This window comes from Brassica rapa, chromosome A09, assembly GCF_000309985.2.
Source record: "Brassica rapa cultivar Chiifu-401-42 chromosome A09, CAAS_Brap_v3.01, whole genome shotgun sequence".
Lineage (NCBI taxonomy): Eukaryota > Viridiplantae > Streptophyta > Magnoliopsida > Brassicales > Brassicaceae > Brassica > Brassica rapa.
The window spans coordinates 37,855,283-37,875,956 of record NC_024803.2 but is presented as its reverse complement, the minus strand read 5'-3'; the positions used below and the strand labels follow the sequence as shown (position 1 = coordinate 37,875,956).

Here is a 20,674-nt window from a genome sequence, read left to right as displayed (position 1 = left end):
AAATAGAGATAAAAGTCAAACCATGATTGATGATAAATATCATAAATACACATGAGGTCAAACTTTAATTACATGGGACCAAAACCCCCACAAAACACCCAAAGCCTAATACAAAACATGTTCGAATAGTCCAGTAATAATACAAACAAAATTTATTTATTTTGTTTTTTTTTTATTCTTTAATAAAAAATCCAATTTATGTATCGAAAATCTGATGCGCCACCTTCGTTATCTCCTCGGCCGATTCTAGTTTACAATCATCCTCCATCTGCTCCAGTGATATATCGTTAAATATTGCATTTTATAAAAAAAAAATGAAAAAGTAAGTTACCTTGAGGTTGAAGCAATAAGAGACTGACGAACAAGACAATGACGAGATATTGAGATGAAGAACAGTGAGTCTAAGCTTTTCAAGTGAAACGATTCCTTTCAGAAGCTGCCCTTGTTTCTTCCGGCACTCTACTTTAAGGTTAACGTGGTTCTGTATCAACGTAGCTTCGATTCTTGGGACGCAAGTAACTCTGTTTTCTACTTCACAACTCTGTTTCGTTCTCCTTTGCAACTCAAGTGATTGTATGACTTGCTCGAGGACCTTCGCGTAGTTTATAGCTCCTCCTACTATAGATGCTTGGTCTCCCTGCAAGACAAAACACTAAACAAGTTTAAAAGAGGTTTTTGAGGGTTAAAGATTGAGACTTTTGGTTGTGGAGATTACTCGTTGGATGTAAGAAGGTGGGAGAAGAGAACGTAAGGAGCTGATATGTTCGTTCATCTGCCGCCGTCGATTACGTTCAACGGCAATGTGGTTGATTCTTTGATTCTCTATCTCTTCAATGTCTTTACTTGGTTTAGTTTTCCTCCTCTTCCTCTTCCCTCTAGTCACTTCAGGAGGGTTCGTGATGATTTTGCGCTTGCGTCTTGAGTTTGGTGTTGATGAGGAAGAAGGAACTGTCATGTCTTGTTGTCGGCTAAAGGGTAGTTCTTGGCTTGACAAAGCTTGTCTGGTTACTTCCATGGATGAGGTTGAAACTGGGTTGGTTTCATTGTGTGAAAGATAGCTTTGGAGTTCCCAATGGTTATGGAGGTTCTGAAGAGACAATAGTTCTTTGAATGATGTGAACGGTAAAGGGTCTTCTTCACTTTGGAGCATCTGTAGAAATGGAACTGTGTCTTGCATGCTTTCTTCCTCCTCTTCTTCTTTAAAGGCAAAGCTTTGAGCTTCTGCAAACTACAAGAAAGAGAGAGGATTTAGATTACTTGGTAAGAAGAATGATTGAAAAGTGTAATCTGATTCTGCTGTGTGTTTGTTAGTGTAGAGATAATAAACAAAAGTAGAAGGGGAAATGGAATGTTTTCAAGGTAGATGGGAAACAAATTGATTGCAGAATCTGTTATTGTTTTCTGTAAAGCAAACAAGAAAAGCATTGAATGCAAATCATCTGGACTCATTAGGGAAAAATGAGTAAATACAAGTCTGTTTCTCTGAGCATTTGAGAAAAAAAAAATGATTCAAGGAGAAGAGAGAAAGAAAGTGAGAGCTTCCTAAATTAAGCAAAATATACATACAGAGGGGTTGATGTGTCCTTGAAACCTCTCCATTTGAAAGCTTTTGTTTGTTATGAATTATTATAACGCAATGATGTGTGTAACAATAAATGCTTAGAAGCAGAATAGGAAACTCATGTACTCTCTTCTGATTCTGAGTCTTTCTGGACTTGTAACTGCTAGCTTTATATAGAGAGCAGTGACTCTTTAGTAGCTATTGAGTAGAGAAGGAAACAGAGGAGCTGTAAAAAAACCAGAGAGGTAAGAAAATAAATCTATTTAGGTACTGTAAGAAGAGCTGGTGAGGCTGAGCAGAGCATAGGAGAGAGAGAGAGAGGGAGAGAAAGATTGATTATTGGTGGAGGCAGTTTTGTCTTGAAGTGGAGACAGAGACTTTGTGGGGACATTCTAATTTACACATAAGAAGAAGGTAAATAGAGACAAGTCATGGGTAAGAGAGCTTGTATTGGGTTTGTGTCATCTTTCTCATGATGTCTCAATCATCCTTTCTTCACTATACATCATTACATTACACACCACACCATTCCTTTTCTTCAAAGCTCAAAAATCTAAACCTTTATACAGAACTACGCTGCCCCCATCATTTTATAATGTTCTTATGTGTGGGTTTTGTCTAATATCTTGAATCTATAGATAATATAACACCAAAGAATCTTATGTATTATTGATGCCTTGGCTTCAACGGCATTGAATAGTGTTGTACTATAAAATGTCCCAGTTTTGTCTATAATCTCAGTCAATGGGTAAAATTCATAGCCAGTCTCTCGACAATCAACATCCTTAACAAATCAACAATGAAGACCTTAGAAACCTTATCAACTATAAAACTAAAAACTCCAAAGAAAGTTTGAATTGTTTTTTTATCATGTGTGTGTGTACTGTGATCTGGTTTGCTACTGTCACACACGAGCTATGGTTACTTGCTCTAAGGACAAACATGCCCCACTCTTATTGGTAGGCATGTTATAAGAGATAAACCCTAAAGATTCAGATTCTTCTACAGTAACATAACACAAAGACCTAATCTCAAATAAAGCTATGTCCTTTCAGATACCCTTTTTAAGATAAAACAAGAAAAAAACTTCTTCATAAACAAAAACAATGACATAGCAAAGAACAATGTAAAGGAAAAGAACACGAGAAAGCAAAAAAGAAGATTGAGATTTGATCATGAAAATGACAGAGAACCAGATATATTAACCATCTCCGGCTTGCTTTGTTGTTCTAACGCTCGATTTGTATGGTAACGTGACTGATACGGTACTCTCTCCGGATGTAATCAATCACTTTGTTAAGCACCATAGCATCATCAGATTCTTGTTTGATCTTGACATGACAAGAAAACAGAACTTTTCCAACTGTTATTGCCCAAATGTGAAGCTCATGAACAGACACCACTTCCTCAGTCTCCAACAATCCCTTCTATAGCAACCTGGCATCGATTTCTCTCGGTGTACTCTCCATTAGAACTTCAAGCATGCTTCGAATCATCTTAAAGGTTGTCCATCAGACAATAACCGAAAGCACTAACGTGCAGATCAAGTCAATCACTTTCCATTTAGGGTTATACCAAATCAGCCCTCCTCTAATCATTACTCCAACGCTTTGAATTAAATCTCCAAGAACATGAAGATAAGCTCCTTGCACATTAATGTTCCTCCTTTCCTTTGAATTCTCCAACAATTGCTCAGTAGATATTATATTCATGATCATGTACATGACCATGACTATGACAATGGCCAGTATCATGATCATGTCCAAGCACAACAATCATTATGATGTTTACTACTAAACCAAAAGCAGCAAACAAGAACCATAAAGAATCCATTAACATCATCATTACTCTGTTGAATGAGTCTAGTTATAGCTTCGTAGACCAAAACACCAGTGAGTAACCAAATGAGCTGGACTGAGACAAGAGCACCCAAAATCTCAATCCTGGAGAACCCGTAACTCTGCCGCGGATTCGCTTCCCAAGAAGACGCCTACAAGGAGAGGATTGAGATAGCAAAAGCAGCAACTTCGGTGAGCAAATGAGCTGCATCGGTTAGTATAGTAGCTAAACTGTTTGCCTTAATGCCACCGACAACTTCTATGAGTCATGAACAAAATACATAACACCACAACGATAGAGAGCTTTCGCATCGAAGCAGAACGTTCCTTTGCATCGCTTGGAGAAGTTGAAAACACACAAGATGTTTCTCCGCAGACTTTATTTCTTGTTGAATCCATCGGCCAAAGAAACACAATGTGAACTTTGGACACGTAAAAAATTCTATGAATTGTGTTTGATATACAAGACTACAGATTCATTGGAATTTTTCATATTTACAGCATTGGTGTATCATTTATTCATGTTTATTTTCAATAAAAGGATATTTTCACGAATATTTTCTTTATTAAAAAACAAAATACTCTTATACCTTTATTTTTCATATATAATAAATAATTTAAATAAAAAATATTTTTAATTGTTTTTGAATTATACATTTTTAAATTCGAACTTTTATATAATTTTTTTTTGAAATTCGAAAACTATTTTTGAAATTAAGGTATAAGAGTCATTGGAAATTTTCATATTTACAGCATTGGTGTATCATTTATTCATGTTTATTTTCAATAAAAGGACATTTTCACAAATATTTTCTTTATTAAAAAATAAAAGACTCTTATACCTTTATTTTTTATATATAATAAATAATTTAAATAAAAAAATATTTTTATTGTTTTGAATTATACATTTTTAAATTCGAACTTTTATATAATTTTTTTTTGAAATTCGAAAATTATTTTTGAAACTATTTTCTTGAATTAACTTTTTAAGTATTTATTTATATATTTATTAGAATCCTAAATTCTCATTCCAAAACTCTATCCCACTTCCCCCTTTCCCTCAATTCTAAATCTTAAATCTAGGTTAGTTAATCCTAAGGTTATATACATTTTTAACATTTTCTTAAAGTAATAATAAAAATGGTTAAAGTAAGCATGAAAAGTGGTATTAGAAATAATGTATTTTAAGCAATTTTCTTAGATTCATATATATAGTTATTAGCTTTTAACATATTACTAACATCATGTAATGTAAAAAACATCATGTAAGCTTTCATAATTCAAATTTGATACATAAATGGAATATAAATAATGTAAATATGCTAGGATAATATTGGCTTACTCTTCAAATGTTTCCAATAATTAGTTTTCATGCGCTTCTCGGGTTTTACATTTTTTTGTCTATAAGATAGACAGTTGTTGACTAATAATCTAATAACTCCAATACATAACGTAAAACATAGATTTAGTTACTTGTTAGTTTTCTTAAACAGGCCCATTTTCAGAAGTAGTTAATGAACTACGTATTATTTTGGGCCAAGGAAATGTTTAGGCTGGTGCTGCCGTTGTTTCCACGTATGTCTTCGCTAACGATATTTGACTTTGACCGAAATTAGGATATCGTGGAAAATGTATTTAACTATTAACTTCACGTGACATCGACCTCGATTTTAAAAGTTATATATTTTATATTACTCATCCAATTAGAGACGATTGTGAAGTTTCGAGTTTAAAAGTTATCGATTGGATTTGAAGTTTGTATGTAATAGTTTATTCTTTGAGATATCCTCAAAGATGAAATGTTTAAAGTGAATAAAAACTGATAATTATGTAACGAACTATGAAAATATAACTCAACTTATATTACTTACGTCTCTTTTATATATATTATTAGTCTTTGTCTTTTATATTTATGATATGAGATTTTAGAGCATCATTAATTTATTGGTATTGTTATCTGAGTTAAGTGTGAAAACAAAATCATTAGTATTTTATTAAGTAGTTAAGTAGTGTCTCAAATAATTGAGAAATCCATTTAAAATTTCTCATTCGTGAAAGGTTCACATTATGATTCCCTTTGACATGATCGTTTCTTCAACTTATATTTAAAAACCAAATATTATGTTATTTTAAATTGTGTTACGTTTGTTTAAATTTACTAGCTGGACTTTAATAATGAGTAGATATACCGCATATCGTTTATATACTAGTGTATCTTTCATATTTTGAAGTAAAAATAATTATAGTATTTGAGTATGATGATTAATTCATATTTTGTGTAAATGTGAATTTACATTCTTTAGACGAAAAGAAAATGTAGAAATTTACACCTATATCTTTAAAATGCATGAGCCAACATACTCTCTTATTCTTCTTAGCCTAATATAATACTATATATTAGAAGGATCTGAAGAAAAAAAAACGTTACTAAAGTGCGGTTATCTAAAGTATATTTGGTATCCATGAATCAAGACACATATTCATTCAGTTATTCCTCTTTGATGGAACTCAATCTTCCAGACACCAAGTGATTTTCACACCGTTGAGGTGGAACATCATCACCCGAGCCAAGAACCGTCGCCGGCAAGTGACCTTCCATACATTCTTTAAGAATCAAGAAACCAATCTCACCACCTTCGCCGTCACCCTCAGATTGGTCGCCACGACGAGCCACATATAAAAGCTCTTCTAGTTTATCCCTTCTCATCCTCACTTTTATCCTTAAGGGACCCTTCTTTTCTCCGGCCTCCAGGTTCTCTCTCCGTCCTCCGTCGCCGAACACCGGGTGCACGTCGCTGCTTTTCCAGAGAAAGTTGCCCATCTTTTTAATCTTCCTTTTCTTTTCAAATGCTTGTTATTAATTTGATACGTGTATGGCTTGTTTATATATGTGTAGTATAGTCGGAGATGGTTATAATTTAACACATTATATTTAATATAGGTGTGGACAATTGTTTTTTGTTTGCTAAGATCGGTTCACATAGTTGGCAAAAAAAAAAAATCGGTTCACATCCTATTTCATATTTTTCGGTTTTGTTAAAATAGGACCCAAACTGTACCTGAACAAGAAGAATACTCGGTTTGGCTTAGTTGGATCTAAACGTGTTTAAATGTGGATACAGAAAAATACAGATATATAAACTTAATAATTTTGTTGTCAGACAATTTAATACACTTTCAGTATATATTTAAACGTGTTTGCTTCTAGAAAAAAAGTGGATAAAAAAATACTAAACAAATTTGTTATCAGACAATATAATATATATATTTCCAGTATATATTTGATTAATAATATAAATTACTTGGGTTTCACGTACGCATGGATTCAGAATTACCACATTGGTTTACAGGGTCTATATGCGTATGTAATCTTTTTGTTGTAAAAAAAATAAAAAATTACTTGGGTTCATTATTCTACTTGCATTTTACGGTTTAGATTTGGTTTGCTTAGTCCGGCGTAGCGTTCGGTTTAATATAAAAACTCAAATTCAGTGTCGGTTTGGTTTTGGTCGAAGGATTTTGTTTGCCGAACCTTATGAGGAAGGAGTTGAGTAAGGATGTTAACTACGATGCATGGGGCATGCGAGGCTATTAGATGAAATGAAAGATGGCTACTGAAATTCTTGTGACGGAGTTTAAGTGTTGTTCTGGTTCACGTATGTGCTTACGTGGATTTTAAGTAACCAGCCCATAACATAAAGCAGGGTGTGTTTCACGCGTCAACTATCTTAAAGTACGGTCTTTATCTCCGGGATTTGTCACCTCTCATGTGATTTGTTAAACAGTGATCACCTATTTCTCGTTTAATTGAAAAAATAAGTATTTACATGTAAATTATGTAAACCTCCCCGTTTTTCTGCTTGGGCTTGATTTAATTTGAAACTTATATATTTAAAATCTCCGCTTTTGCACGGCTCATTCAAAGCGATGCCGTGATTATCTGTATATTCAAGACCATACATTCATAACGTAGCTTTATTTGGCCCATTATGTAGTTTTACTTGATTCGATATCCGGCCCATTATGTATGTTCGTTAATACATATTAGGCGGCTTATGATACACGTGCGATTCTGCCGATCCGAATATTGTATATCTATTATGATATTATCTAACACTGATCGAATGGCTCTTATTCTCACACATCTTCCAGACTTCCATTACTTCTACTTGGACTCATCACTCATCACATTCTCGAAGTGAAGTTTAAATGTTAAGAAAGACAAAAAAACTTGTAATATTGGCCATTACCCGTTAGGACCCATAAAAATTAATAATGACCTGCCAAGAAATTGTTGGTACGTAATTGAGTGCACCGAAAGGTAGCGCTATTTTATTCACTTGTCAACTTTATTTTTCCTTTTAATTTGTATCAAATAAGAAGACAAACTGTTATGTTGTTTTTTTTTATAACAAAAATGTTATGTTGTTGTAGGGCATGGATCCACATATTAAAATAATCGGCTAGAGCCAAAACAATATGCAAGAGATATGCCCATTTTTTTTGTCAATTAAAGAGAAGTTGGTCCATATAGTTAACGCGTGAACGTTCCATTTGTAAATACTAAATACCATTTTCTATGGCTTCAGTTGAAAGTGAAATAGTAAAATCCCATTAAAGTTTTACTAAGAGTGCGACTGGCAACTTTTGGAATAAATGGGAAAAATAAATAAGGTGAAAATGGAAGAAAATAAAAAAGTGAGAAAAAGAAAAAAAAAACAGAAAAAAGTTATACCCACTAAAACCTAGCTCAATAACGTGGATAAGATTTCTTTTGTTTGAATAGTAACTAGAGTAATTGTAGAAAAATGCAAGTTTACTTGATTGGCTATTTCATAGTGTAACTCGGAATAACAAATTTTTCATTGATAAAAGATGCGCTAAATATACCATTCAATCAAAGCTTTAATCACACATAGGCTATAATGCCATAAAGATAAATCATTTTTCCTGTCTTTGTCGGCCTTCTTTTTACCTTTTGACCTTCACGTGAACATTATTAACCCTTATCACTACATTAAGTGGTCTTATACGTTTTTAAAGGGAAAATGGTAAATGAATTATACAAGGGAATTATTGGTAATTGTTTTTCATATTTATAGTATGTTTATATAACATTTTCTCTCATTTTTTGTGCATTTTCCAGTGATTCTACAAATAGACTATATGTATAAAAATGGAATATTATTAACCATTATGATGATTTTAGGACAAAATCACAATGTAATGATACTAAAAGAACAGGATCTTCGTTTCTTTTTTACCAGGAAAAGTAGTGGTGGACCATCCACAATTATTTTCTTTGACGTTGGAAAGTTTTATACTTCAACTTCATAAAGATTCTCAAGAAAACCTTCATCTTAAACCCTTCTCCGTCTTGTGTATACTTCCCTCAGATTCCATACTTAAAATTGTACACACAATTATAACTAGTTATCATTCTAGTTTCTGTGATAATGGGTAATTGCGTATGCAAAGGCAGTGGTGGTTCAAGAAAGTTATACGATAAAGATGATTTATTAATAAGAGTTGTGACTCCAAACGGCGGCGTCATGGAGCTTCATCCTCCAATCTTCGCCGACTTTATAACCAACGAATTTCCCGGCCATGTCATCCATGACACCTTAAGCATCCGCCACTCATCTCCGCCGCTTCTACACGGAGAAGAGCTCTTTCCCGGTAACATATACTACCTCCTCCCTTTTTCTTCCTCCACAACCTCAACAGCTCAACAACACTACACCGACCAATTAGCAACGCCGTACAGAATGTCTTTCGGGAAAACGCCGGTGAAGTCGGCTGCGAGTGGCGGCGGCGGAGGTAGTAGTGGGGTGTGGAAAGTGAGGCTTGTGATAAGTCCGGAGCAGTTGGCGGAAATTCTTGCGGAGGATGTGGAAACAGAAGCGTTTGTGGAAAGTGTGAGAACGGTGGCAAAGTGTGCTGGTCAGGGCGGCGGAGCTAACTGGAGAGCGAATTCAGACCAGTTAAGCATTACGAGTAGTTTCAAAGGCCAGTTAAGGTAAACTTTCGAATATGTGTAAACTAAAGTTTATGTAATTCTTGTATGTTAATTATCTTTAATTTGTTTCATGGTTTTAGCATTTAAATGATGTTTATCACGTTCGTATTTGTTCGAAGAATTACCAGTTTATCAATGTAAAACAATTTGACACATATACGGCGTTTCATGTTAAGAACTTATTTTGGGCCGATACTGGGTTTGTAAAACTATATTGGAATGATTTATTAATTGTTTTTAGGCTAATAAATTCAGTTTAAAGCATGGTGCCAAGTATTTGACTTCAGGCCCAAGGACCCAAATGTGGCCAGGAGCAATTTAGGATTCTGGGTAAAATTATAAATCCTGCGTAAGTAAATAGTAGTAATTTAGTAAACACACAACAAAATAACTGGTTCAGAGACTTGACCATTAGCTCAAAAGGATTCGAGATTTTGAATTATTGAAGTTTAGCACAATCCTCTTTCCTTAAGTTTAGATATATGTGGATCTTATAATTGACTCTACGAGACTACGTTATCTCGAAATCACCGAATTAAACAGGATGTCTTTTGTCATTGTAAAGTTAATGCACTCTTAATGCATGTTATTGAAGTAGAACGATCATTAGTACAAAAGATGGTCCTTTAAATTTTTCAAAGCTAACTTAATTTATACTTGTTGATATCTCGCATGCATTAGTGTGTACGTCTTCTATGGTAAATTAAAAGTATATTAGCAAGTGAAAAAAAAAAAGAGTTGATATGTATGCATGTGGCGGACCCACTTGGACAACGTTGGGTTCAATTGATACCCCTAAAATTTGAAATAAATTGTATTTTGCTTAGTGCGGGTTATTGGTTGGTTTATTTTAATGGATTTGAAAATCTAAACTAAATCTAGTGTTATTGGTTCTATAATTTTAAAATATGTATTGAAATAATGTGTTATTCGTTTAATGATCCATAAATTCTAATTTAAATTAAGTGTTATTCAATCATGCAGATTTATTAGTAGATTTGATTTCATAATGTATTTGAATGGATTTTCATAGATTTCTTTGTTAAAAATACAAAGGCTCAAATTTGTAAATACTAATCCGAGAGAATTTGAAAATTTGTATATTTTACTTGAATTTATAAATACTGTATGAATTTTTAAATCAATCAAAATATATAAACCAATAACACCTAACCTAAAGGTATCTTGATTTCTAAAAGAAAAATGGTGAAAAAATCATGTTGAACCCATAAAATTTAAGATTAAATTTCTCTATGACCCCAGCTAGGAACGATTCTAGGTCCGCAATGCATGTACCTAGAGATGTCAAATGGGCGGGTTGACCTATTTGGGCGTGTCCATATGGACGTGTCTTTTTGTTGAACAGTTTTGGTCAACATCTAAATAGGACCATGTCCAAATAAGATCATATTCAAAAAGACTATATTAGTTGGACTGTCTACGGGATCCAGACGTCCATTTAGTATGAATAACATAATTTTTATTGTAAAAGATGGAAATATACTAAATTGCATATTTATTATAGACTTAAACTTTATTATTTTGAAATTTGAATTTTTACGAGAAAATTTGGTTTTGAGTTTTTTTTGTGATTTTGATGGAAAATATGACTTTCGGTTTCCAGAAAACGTGATTTTGCAGTTTTGACCGAGAAAATGTAATTTTAACAGAAAATTGTGACTTTGCAGTTTTGGCGGAAAAACAAGATTTTATGGTTTTGATGGAGAAAATACAATTTTTACAGGAAAATATGATTTTTTGGTTTTGGCGAAAACTCGATTTTATGATTTTGGTAAGACAAATTAAATTTTTAATTTTTTCCTAATTTTCTAAACCTGTATATTTTAGCTATTTGGGCTGCCCAATATCGAGATGATCTTGTCTGGTTTTGTCCAAAAGCCCAATTGGACTTGTCCATTTAAACCCATTTAAATTTAGTCTAATATATGTGTGTCCATATTAACCCATAATAATTTGGATACGGACCGTCTATTGATAACCCACCCATTTGACATCCCTACGTGTATGTATGTTATAGAAATATATTAATTGAAAAGTTGGTAAAATGAATCTTAACATTTTTGACCAAAAAACGTTTTATATATTAACATATATTTCTACAAAAAAAAATAGATTCCATCCTTGGCTGCTTATGCTACTAGCCAAACTATGCATGTATTATACTATAGTACTTAACGATGTTGATTACACAATTACCATATTTTAATTATTCCAATGTTTAAATATGGTATACGTATCCACAATGTTTGCATCTGTTTGAAAAGACAACACATGGTTCAGGTTTAAGATTTATTATAATTGATGATATTTAATTAATAATGATCACCAAAAGGTATGTACCTTTCTCTCATGCATGCAAATTATTTAAATACTTTGATTCACTCGTCATGAGATACCAAAGAGTGGAAGAACACAAATATTAGACGACAAAGATTTTATTAAAAATCTAACACTGAATCGATTTCAGCTGTCCTACTGCGTCAACAACCAGGAAATTTGGAAGATGTTGACATTTTCTTACTAAAATATACCTTATACGACTATCATAATAAAAGACATTTAATGCCGAAAATGTCGATGTGAATACATATTTGATTTTTGCGATTAATTTCTCTTGGCCATCGTGATAAGATAATTTTAATTAGATAATGTTTATAATATACTTCATAACAATATTAATGTGGAAAATATAGAACGGTGCATTTTAGGTTTGAACTGGTTACGTGAATACTATAAATTTTTTTTATTGAAAATAGCACATAAGACAATTTAGGGCTAATTGCTAATTAGGTTATAATCCTTATCTTCGTGTACCATCAAGGCTGCTACAATATGTATATAGCCGTATAGGGGTAGTTCTGAAACTTTCTGGCCTTAGAAAAAGGCGTGGTAAACGGTTAAACTAAATTGATGTAATTTACTTTATTGAGGTCGTCTAAGTACTTTGATAGAAATGCAAATTGTTAGCTCTGAAACTCAGAACTCTTCATGGTTTTCACATCCTCTTTTAGGAATTTTTATTTATTTTGGAAAATTTGATTCCTAAAATGAGTTTCCTTATGTATTCCTAATGTCATATATTTCTCTTTGAATGGATTTATTTGTCTGTATCGCCTTTTGAAAACATCGTTCTAGAGAAATGCAAATTGTTTCAAGGTTCGACACGACCTTGGTCACTTGGGTAATACCGCTACCTTATCAAACTAATATATACAAAAAGAAAGACCAAAAGAAACGAACGCACAAGAAAGTCACGTTCACCTCTGGTATAGCTATCCTTAAAAAAATCGTTAGTTACAGGTACTTAAAACAAAAAGCTTTATCAATATAAAAATTAGAATTTGTACATCCTAACAAGAATCAAAGTTGAATAGCATTTTCACAAACAAAGAATAAACTAATTAACATAGAAGCTGGACTTCCTATAACATTCACTGGCAAATTCACACTAGTCATCTTACCCACGATCGATCAACTGACAGCAGTAAAGGAGATAATTTTTTTTCTTCTCATCCCTCAAACAACATATAAGATTTGTCTTATTATTCAAACAACATCTAGATTAGATCAAGTTGCATAAGTTCAGAGATGTATAAGTCTACAGAAACAAGACGAGGAATTAGTTAAATTTTCTTCGTTTTCCGTTTGAGTCTCTCTAATATGCATAGCAATATAAAAACTTAAATTGAGAAAGTGACCCGAATATTGTAAAATAAAATACTGACTCTCACTTGTAACTTATAGTATCAGGTTATAAAACATTTTTACACGGCTATCGCATGTTAATAACGATTTGGGTTTACTCAGAAGTAATTAATAGTTCAAATAACAAGCATAAAAGATGTTCGTTATCAACGAAAAAAAAATGAGAAGAGGTTTGTCTAGAGAGTTACATCGTAAATGAGTGTTTCAAGGAACACGTGCAAATAACTTTAGGCAACGGTAGGTCCTTAATATTATACATACACATTAGTGGAGACTTTAGAAGCATTATAACATGACAGATCGTACGTCCATTTCACATATTCTTCCCCCATGATTTCATATGATTTTCTCTAGCCCTATTGCTTTAATTTTCTGCACTCTTTTGGAACTTCCTCTCATTATTTAGTCCTCCTAAAGAATTCAAGTTTCATTAACATTCCTTAACGAGACGTCGTCATTAGTTTATGCCTTATGGTAATTATGACTTAAAAGATTTGTTTATGTATTCATGTTTATATTTCTTATTTATAATATACCAAAGGTTGACATCAGATATGTACCAACAAATTACGTTTTGTTACAACATTCAAATATTACAAATCTTCTAACATAAGTATTCTTATTAGATGCACCTTTTGATTTTTTTTTTTTGTTTGGTTTCTTTCATTGTCACTGTTAAAATTGCATATGAACACTATATATGTTACAGAATGAATCAGTATTATTATCACTGTCGAATTTATGTATACATAATTTTTTTTTTTTTTGACTAATACATAATTTGTTTTGGCAGCAACTTTATATCTGTTGAACTTAATTTGCTATTCTTGACGTTGATTCAAAAGGTGAACTTTTCCAAAAGGGTCTAGACTTCATTTTGAAAAAAAATATATTAAAGTTTAGTAATTTATATACTCATATGATATATATCACCATAACGTTTGAAAAAATTGACGATCTCGACAAAGAAAATGACGATAATACATCAATTAAGATTGCTTCCCATGCAAACTTTCTTCGTCTCCTAGAAAATAGTCATTTTGTTTTTTTGGTCACTAACTAAGATAAGTTTATTTTTATTTTCTTAATCCACTTTAACGAACACGTCTGCTCACAAGATACCGACACAGATTATACTAGTATTTTGACCAACACTTTATAGGATTTATTAATATGTGAATGCGATAAGCATATATTTTGTTGGCGTAAATTCAAGAGGAGAGATCGCTCGTATATGTTCCTCTATCTAGGTCATCATTTGAACCATCCATTTATTTTGTTATAGTTTTGTTAGGATTCCATATTGTAAAGTTAAAATAACATAAAAAGGAAATTAAAACATTAAAAAAAAATTCAATGATTATCAATTTTTTGAGTTTCTTATAAAACTTTTTGTTTGTTTTGAGTTCAAAATCTATAAAAGGATAAATAGCATTCTATATATTTAGAGCGACTTTTTTCAGACCCGCTGGTATTTGCCTCATGATGTTGCGTATGTTAATTATAGTTAACTAACAAGGAGCATTGGTCTATATATTATATAAACTCAAACCATGTAAAAGAACAAAATACAGAAAATAACCGTTTGTAAATTGGTCCCCACAAAATCTACAACATACGTACGTACATACTTTACAGACAGTTGAAAACAGCTGTTCATCTAGATTCATGTGATTATTTTTTAAAATTAAGGTGAATCCAATATCTTCTCTTGAATATGTATGGATACGTTTAAATTTATAATTAGTCCGACTCCGAGTGCACCGCATGCTTGATTTACGAATCACAGATTACTGACCGCGTTTCTGTGAACGCTGCTTAAAACATATATTGATATCTATGAATTTCTTTGTATCTCCATCTTCTAATTTTCATGAGGAAATTGTGAATTGTACTGTAGATGTAGTATCGTGCATCTCATCATTCACCAAGTCTATCGTCATCTTACGTACCTTCTACAGTAACCTTTGATATTATACTTGACTCCACATCAAAAGTACGTAAAGTTAAGCTACTAGTTTTTAATCTCGTATTTAACGTATGGTATATTAATGAACTCTTCATTACATGCCACTCTTTGGCCTCTCCCTCAAAATTTTATTTTATTTTTCTTTAAAAAATGACAATGTCTTGTCCATAGAGATTTTTAAGGTCGAGGGTCATAGTAGCGATGTGGGCTTGCTTCCTACATTGCAGTTGACATGTTGATCCCACGTGGGCCCTACTTCTACCCAATAGCTACGTGACCTGGTCCCACCTCTTGTCACAACTCACAACCTTTTACTATTTATTTCTCCCGCTGTAATTACGATATACTACCAAAGAGGAGCAAATGAAGGACCTTTTTATCTTCGAATAATTAGATTAAGAGACCTTATCTATCTCAACCTTGTCTTTGTGAATTATAAATTGAATTGTTTTTAATTAGTGATTTTTGGCACTTTATTGTTTTTTATTTTTATTTTATATCAAACCGTCATGCTATTATTTTTTGGTGCTTTTTTATATTTGTATAATCGGGAGGTTTTATTAAGTCGGACAGAACATAAAATGGTTGTGATGAAATGTAAACTCTAGAGTCTCATACGAGCTAACAAATTGTGGCAAACACATTGAATTTTGATTATGCGATTGGGTGCACTGGTCGGTGAAATCAATCGAATAGCGTATTCGAAATTGTTGTTAAAAAAAAAAGGGTATTCGAAATTTCTTTGCACGTCGACATGCCACTATTAGCTTATATTCCCTATGTTTCATTATTAGTAACATTTTAGGACATAAATTAAAAATAATTAAATTTTCTGTTTTACCTTTAAAATGGATAAACAATACTTAAAAATATAAAATGATATTTATAATGAAACAAATTTTAAAATCTAAAATGACATTTAATATTATCTTAAAAATGTAAAATGAAACAATTTTTAAAATTTAAAACAATATTTAATATGAAACAGAGGAGGAAGTAGAGGAGGAAGTAGATGGTAATTTTTCAAAGAACTATATTAGCCGGGAATTCCATTGGGGAATAGATAACAGACAAATCAGAATTATTAAAATAAGTTCTTAAAGGCTCGTATGTTTATTTGTAAGTGGCGGCACATGCGAACGGATGATGACATCATGGAAACACCAAATATCCAAGAAACACAACTAGTACTTTCCAATTCAAAAGAAAAACTTATTAGAAAGAGAATAAAAAAGTGAGAGCAATGGGACACATGCATTCTCCTCATGCATGATTTATTTTTGCCAGTTTATGTCAAAGGTACACACACATGTATATATAAACACACAGTAGTTAGTTATAAACTCGTTCTATCATCTTCTTCTTCCTCCCTCTCTCCTGTCTTTAACAATGAACATATCAGTAAACGGACAGTCACAAGTGCCTCCTGGCTTTAGGTTTCACCCGACTGAGGAAGAGCTCTTGCAGTATTACCTCCGCAAAAAAATATCTAACATCAAGATTGATCTCGATGTTATTCGTGATGTTGATCTCAACAAGCTCGAGCCTTGGGATATTCAAGGTTCATCATATATCTTTGTCTTATTAATATAATTTCACATAACGTATAACCAGAGCTGATATTAAATTTATTAATCCGTTCACGTTGAGTCATAATTCAAAAGCTTCAACTAGTGATTTCATCTTGGTTTTAAAAAAACTAGTGATTTCATCTCAGGGATATTCACAAAATAAAATATATACCATTGTTCGACTTGATTTGCGAGATTCTAAGGAGATGTTATAATATTTAATTGATTTATTTTTTCCGATAATACTATTTGGCAGAAGAAATAAAATTATACATCTTAGTTACATCCATTACGATTCATCAGTTAGAACCTAACTTTTGTTTTACTATATAGAGATGTGCAAGATTGGAACAACCCCCCAAAACGATTGGTACTTCTTTAGCCACAAGGACAAGAAGTATCCCACGGGAACAAGAACCAACCGAGCGACCACAGTCGGATTCTGGAAAGCAACCGGACGTGACAAGATCATATACAGCAATGGCGATAGAATCGGTATGCGGAAAACGCTTGTCTTCTATAAAGGTCGAGCCCCTCATGGTCAAAAATCCGACTGGATCATGCACGAATATAGACTCGACGACAATCTACTAGTTTCCTCCTCTAATCTTGACGATGACGTCACTCTAGAAACGTGTGAAGTCATAGGAGGAGACGAAGGATGGGTGGTGTGCCGTGTTTTCATGAAGAAGAGTCTTTGCAAAACTGTAAACAGCAGCCCGCCGAGATCGATCAAAACGCCGTCATTCAACGAGGAGACTATAGGCCAGTTTCTCGAAGTTATGGAGCAATCTTGTAAAGAAGAGACCATTCTAGACCCTTTCTTGAAACTCCCCAACCTCGAGTGCCCCAACACCGTCGCGAGTTACCAGCGGTTGATGGACGACCAAGTCAGCAACTGCCATGTCAGTAAACTTGTGGATCCCATCACTAGCTGGGCCTCTTTGGATCGTCTCGTTGCCTCGCAGCTAAATGGGCCCAACTCATATTATGAGATCCCACAATCACCGTTCCATGGACTAAACCGGCCCGGTTATTTCAATACTGGTTTGACGCCTGATTATTATATACCAGAGATGGATGTCTGGAATGACACAGATTTCGGGAGAACGACGCCATCGTCCAACTAGTTGTGCCACATGTCCAACATTAGTGGATAACGGAAAATGAAAGAGGAAGTGATTACTAATTACCAAAACAAAAAAACACTGTGTAGAAAGATGTAATAATCATATCATAGTAGTTGAAACATTTAAGAAAAAGGTCAGACTTGTAATAATTACAGTGGTTATGTGAAATCATTACATAAAATAAAAATTCTCTGTGTGGCGTACATTTTATTTAAGGTTTTTACTTTATATAAGAAGAATAGTTTTGCTAATTATTATAATCTTAACTAATTTTGGATGCTTAATATCAAAAGCAATTACACTTTCGATTGAAAAATATAATACTGTGTCGCATGACAAACGTAAATTATCATAATTTCAAGGGATACAAAGTCAGATCTTATAATTTTATTCGTCGACAGAATTGAGTTTTTAATAAATAATTTTCTTTTACTTTTTATGTTCATTCTCTATCGTTTTACCCTCGGATTAGTGAATATTTCTTAGGAAAATTAAGATATATTGTTGGTTAAATGCCTGTTAGCATGTTGCTTCTTTCATCATTAGAAACAGATTAATATATAGCCCGATTAATCACCTCATCAAACTTGGATTAAGATGCACCAAGTGCCTAATGAGAGCTAACTAGCCTACCTATCAATAATCTCTCTCTGATTAGTATTTTAAATTTAAATAAATAATCAACCATTATTGTTTGTTATTGTTGAGTAATCTTTTTCAGGGTACATAATCTTACTTTCGAAGAAAAATGAATTATTCCAATATGAACTTTTTGTTTTATAATGTGTGTTTGGTGATGTAGAAGGCATAAATACCCGTCCCGTTTTGATTTCATATTCCACTTTAGCTTCACGGAGCTAGATTCGAATTATTGTGATCAGTTGATCTTTGTTATAAAATAACAGACGTAACTTATTTGTCCTAAAAAAAAATTTACATTTGAAAATTGGATTTCGAGGCATCAACTTTTCTTTTTTTTTTGTTTTTTGATCAAATGAGGCATCAACTTTCTTTGCTGATCTTTTAGGAGGTACAATATGTTTCAAGTAAAACAAATATGTTTTAAGTATGTGGGTTGTGTGGGGGCTTCTGCTTGGTATAACTATATTGGACAAGGCCCATACTGTTTATAGTTTAGTAACGTCATACCAATAGATGATCTTGTCTGTGTCGCAAATTTTTAATTGTGACACCTTCTTGTCTGTGTCTCTCTTGATTATCCCCTTAATGTTCGGTTGTGGTACGGATTGGATATGACCATTACGAAAATAAACTGTACATTACAATTTACTACACAATATGTTAAATCGACATTTTTTTCGTCTAATGTTCTTTAACATCAAAAAAATTAATAGGACCAAGAGAAGGGTAGTATTTTTCTAGAGGTATGTTGATTAATGATTATTGTAATAACCATAATTAAAATATATATATATAAAGGCTTTCCACTAGTGGCGACACACTCGACCGACAACTGAATCCTAGCCATTTATTACACGCCATGACTCATGATCGCTGAGTTTGAGTGGATTCGTCTTCCACTTAAGCCACTTTGCTTACGGAAATTTGGGGAATCTCCAAAGTTCTAACAACTGTATTTCTTAAAATGTTTATTCGACTTTTTGTTTCTTACTTTGATGTATTCGAACACACCATAATATTTTTTATCGCAGTTATGCTACACATAAGATTCAAATTGTATAGAAATTTTAAAGAATGTGCCATTTAACAGGTGAAATACCGCGATAGTGTAGCTTATTATTTTTTTTTTGGCAAATGTGTAGCTTATTATTATTATTTTTAAATGAAACTATGAAAGTATAAATTGTCTCGGGACCGCTAGCGTCCTGGATTCTTTGGTCTTTATGGCTAGTTAGGAACAACCGCATTTTCAACAACAAAGATACCACGTATGAGGAGGTGATCACGAAGGCCACTGCTGCAGCTCATGAGTGGCTAAGGGAGCAATCTACGATCCCAAAACCAAAGGTCACCGTTCCGACACCGAGCCATCACGGACCCACATCCTATACAAGCATTAATTCTGATGCTGCCTGGCGATCGGACATGCACCTAGCGGGCTTGGGGTGGACTATAAAGGAAGGGAACCTCACTAGTTCTTTCCTGTCTCACTGCTACTTTGTAAACTCCCCACTGGTGGCTGAAGGTCTGGCCCTTCGGGAAGCATTAACCTGCTGCATCGCTAAGGGAATCCGGGCTATGCATTGCAATTCTGATTCACTTCAAATCATCCGAGCTATTAATGAAGAAGCCCCCATGCCTGAGATCTATGGCATTGTCTCGGACATTTTGAATCTTGTATTTGCTTTTGATTTTATTACTTTTGTTTGGATTCAACGTTCAAACGACAAGGCTGTTGATATTCTAGCAAAGCAAGCCTTGTTGAATGCACCTTTTGTATCTCCTCCTATGAATCCTGGAGGTTAAAGTTTTTAATGAAAGTAGTGTTACAAAAATAAATGGAAGTATAAATAACTAAATCATAACTCTCGCGGTGGAAGAAAAAAAAAACTATATTGTGCTAAGGCATATATTACAAAACATTGACACTGGATCTTTCAAATATAATTTTGAATAAATAGAGATATATTTCAAGAAACTATATTGTGTTAGGCATATCAATAACTTGTATATTATAGTAGTATTTAAACTTATACTGATAAAACAGAGTCCGACTAATTTTTTATATATTTTGTCTGCAAGTTTCTATGGACAAATAATTTACTTTTCGAGTCAATAAATTTAATGCCGACGTAGAAACCGGGCGTTACACTAGAAATCTTTGATTTTTTTCCTAACAAATGGAAACAATTTATTTAAGCAAAAAAAAAAAAGTGGA

General features: G+C 33.1%; 5 protein-coding genes across 5 annotated transcripts; 2 read left to right on the top strand and 3 right to left on the bottom strand.

The window, feature by feature from the left end:
- Positions 1–3: 3 nt before the first annotated feature.
- Positions 4–2,185, bottom strand: LOC103842020 (transcription factor bHLH67). Its single transcript, XM_009118616.3, has 4 exons — positions 1,567–2,185; positions 716–1,228; positions 332–637; positions 4–268 (listed from the first exon to the last, which is right to left on the bottom strand). The coding sequence occupies exons 1-4, from the start codon at positions 1,597–1,599 to the stop codon at positions 197–199; spliced, it is 924 nt and encodes a 307-aa protein (XP_009116864.1). The 5' UTR covers positions 1,600–2,185; the 3' UTR covers positions 4–196.
- Positions 2,186–2,412: 227 nt separating this feature from the next.
- LOC103842018 (metal tolerance protein A1) lies at positions 2,413–3,798 on the bottom strand. The gene is given in 4 exon segments (XM_009118615.2): positions 2,413–3,262; positions 3,264–3,370; positions 3,372–3,662; positions 3,664–3,798. Coding segments are annotated over 4 exon segments (1,005 nt in total). The 3' UTR covers positions 2,413–2,790.
- A 948-nt stretch (positions 3,799–4,746) lies between these two features.
- Positions 4,747–6,279, bottom strand: LOC103842017. The gene has a single exon (XM_033278855.1). The coding sequence runs from the start codon at positions 6,218–6,220 to the stop codon at positions 5,888–5,890; it is 333 nt and encodes a 110-aa protein (XP_033134746.1). The 5' UTR covers positions 6,221–6,279; the 3' UTR covers positions 4,747–5,887.
- Positions 6,280–8,805: 2,526 nt separating this feature from the next.
- Positions 8,806–9,643, top strand: LOC103842016. The gene has a single exon (XM_009118613.3). The coding sequence runs from the start codon at positions 8,856–8,858 to the stop codon at positions 9,420–9,422; it is 567 nt and encodes a 188-aa protein (XP_009116861.1). The 5' UTR covers positions 8,806–8,855; the 3' UTR covers positions 9,423–9,643.
- Positions 9,644–12,407: 2,764 nt separating this feature from the next.
- On the top strand, positions 12,408–20,669 carry LOC103842015 (NAC domain-containing protein 66). The gene is made up of 2 exons (XM_009118612.2): positions 12,408–16,674; positions 17,018–20,669. The coding sequence occupies exons 1-2, from the start codon at positions 16,503–16,505 to the stop codon at positions 17,812–17,814; spliced, it is 969 nt and encodes a 322-aa protein (XP_009116860.1). The 5' UTR covers positions 12,408–16,502; the 3' UTR covers positions 17,815–20,669.
- The last annotated feature ends 5 nt before the right edge of the window (positions 20,670–20,674 follow it).

Bases quoted from the DNA above. Each gene is read 5' to 3' on its own strand.
- LOC103842017 (XM_033278855.1), bottom strand. From the start codon at position 6,220: ATGGGCAACTTTCTCTGGAAAAGCAGCGACGTGCACCCGGTGTTCGGC.
- LOC103842015 (XM_009118612.2), top strand. From the start codon at position 16,503: ATGAACATATCAGTAAACGGACAGTCACAAGTGCCTCCTGGCTTTAGG. The intron at 16,675-17,017 runs GTTCATCATATA...TTTACTATATAG, and splicing joins CGAGCCTTGGGATATTCAAG to AGATGTGCAAGATTGGAACA.
- LOC103842016 (XM_009118613.3), top strand. From the start codon at position 8,856: ATGGGTAATTGCGTATGCAAAGGCAGTGGTGGTTCAAGAAAGTTATAC.
- LOC103842020 (XM_009118616.3), bottom strand. From the start codon at position 1,599: ATGGAGAGGTTTCAAGGACACATCAACCCCTCT. The intron at 1,229-1,566 runs GTATGTATATTT...TCTTTCTTGTAG, and splicing joins AAGGACACATCAACCCCTCT to TTTGCAGAAGCTCAAAGCTT. The intron at 269-331 runs GTAACTTACTTT...TCACTGGAGCAG, and splicing joins CTTATTGCTTCAACCTCAAG to ATGGAGGATGATTGTAAACT.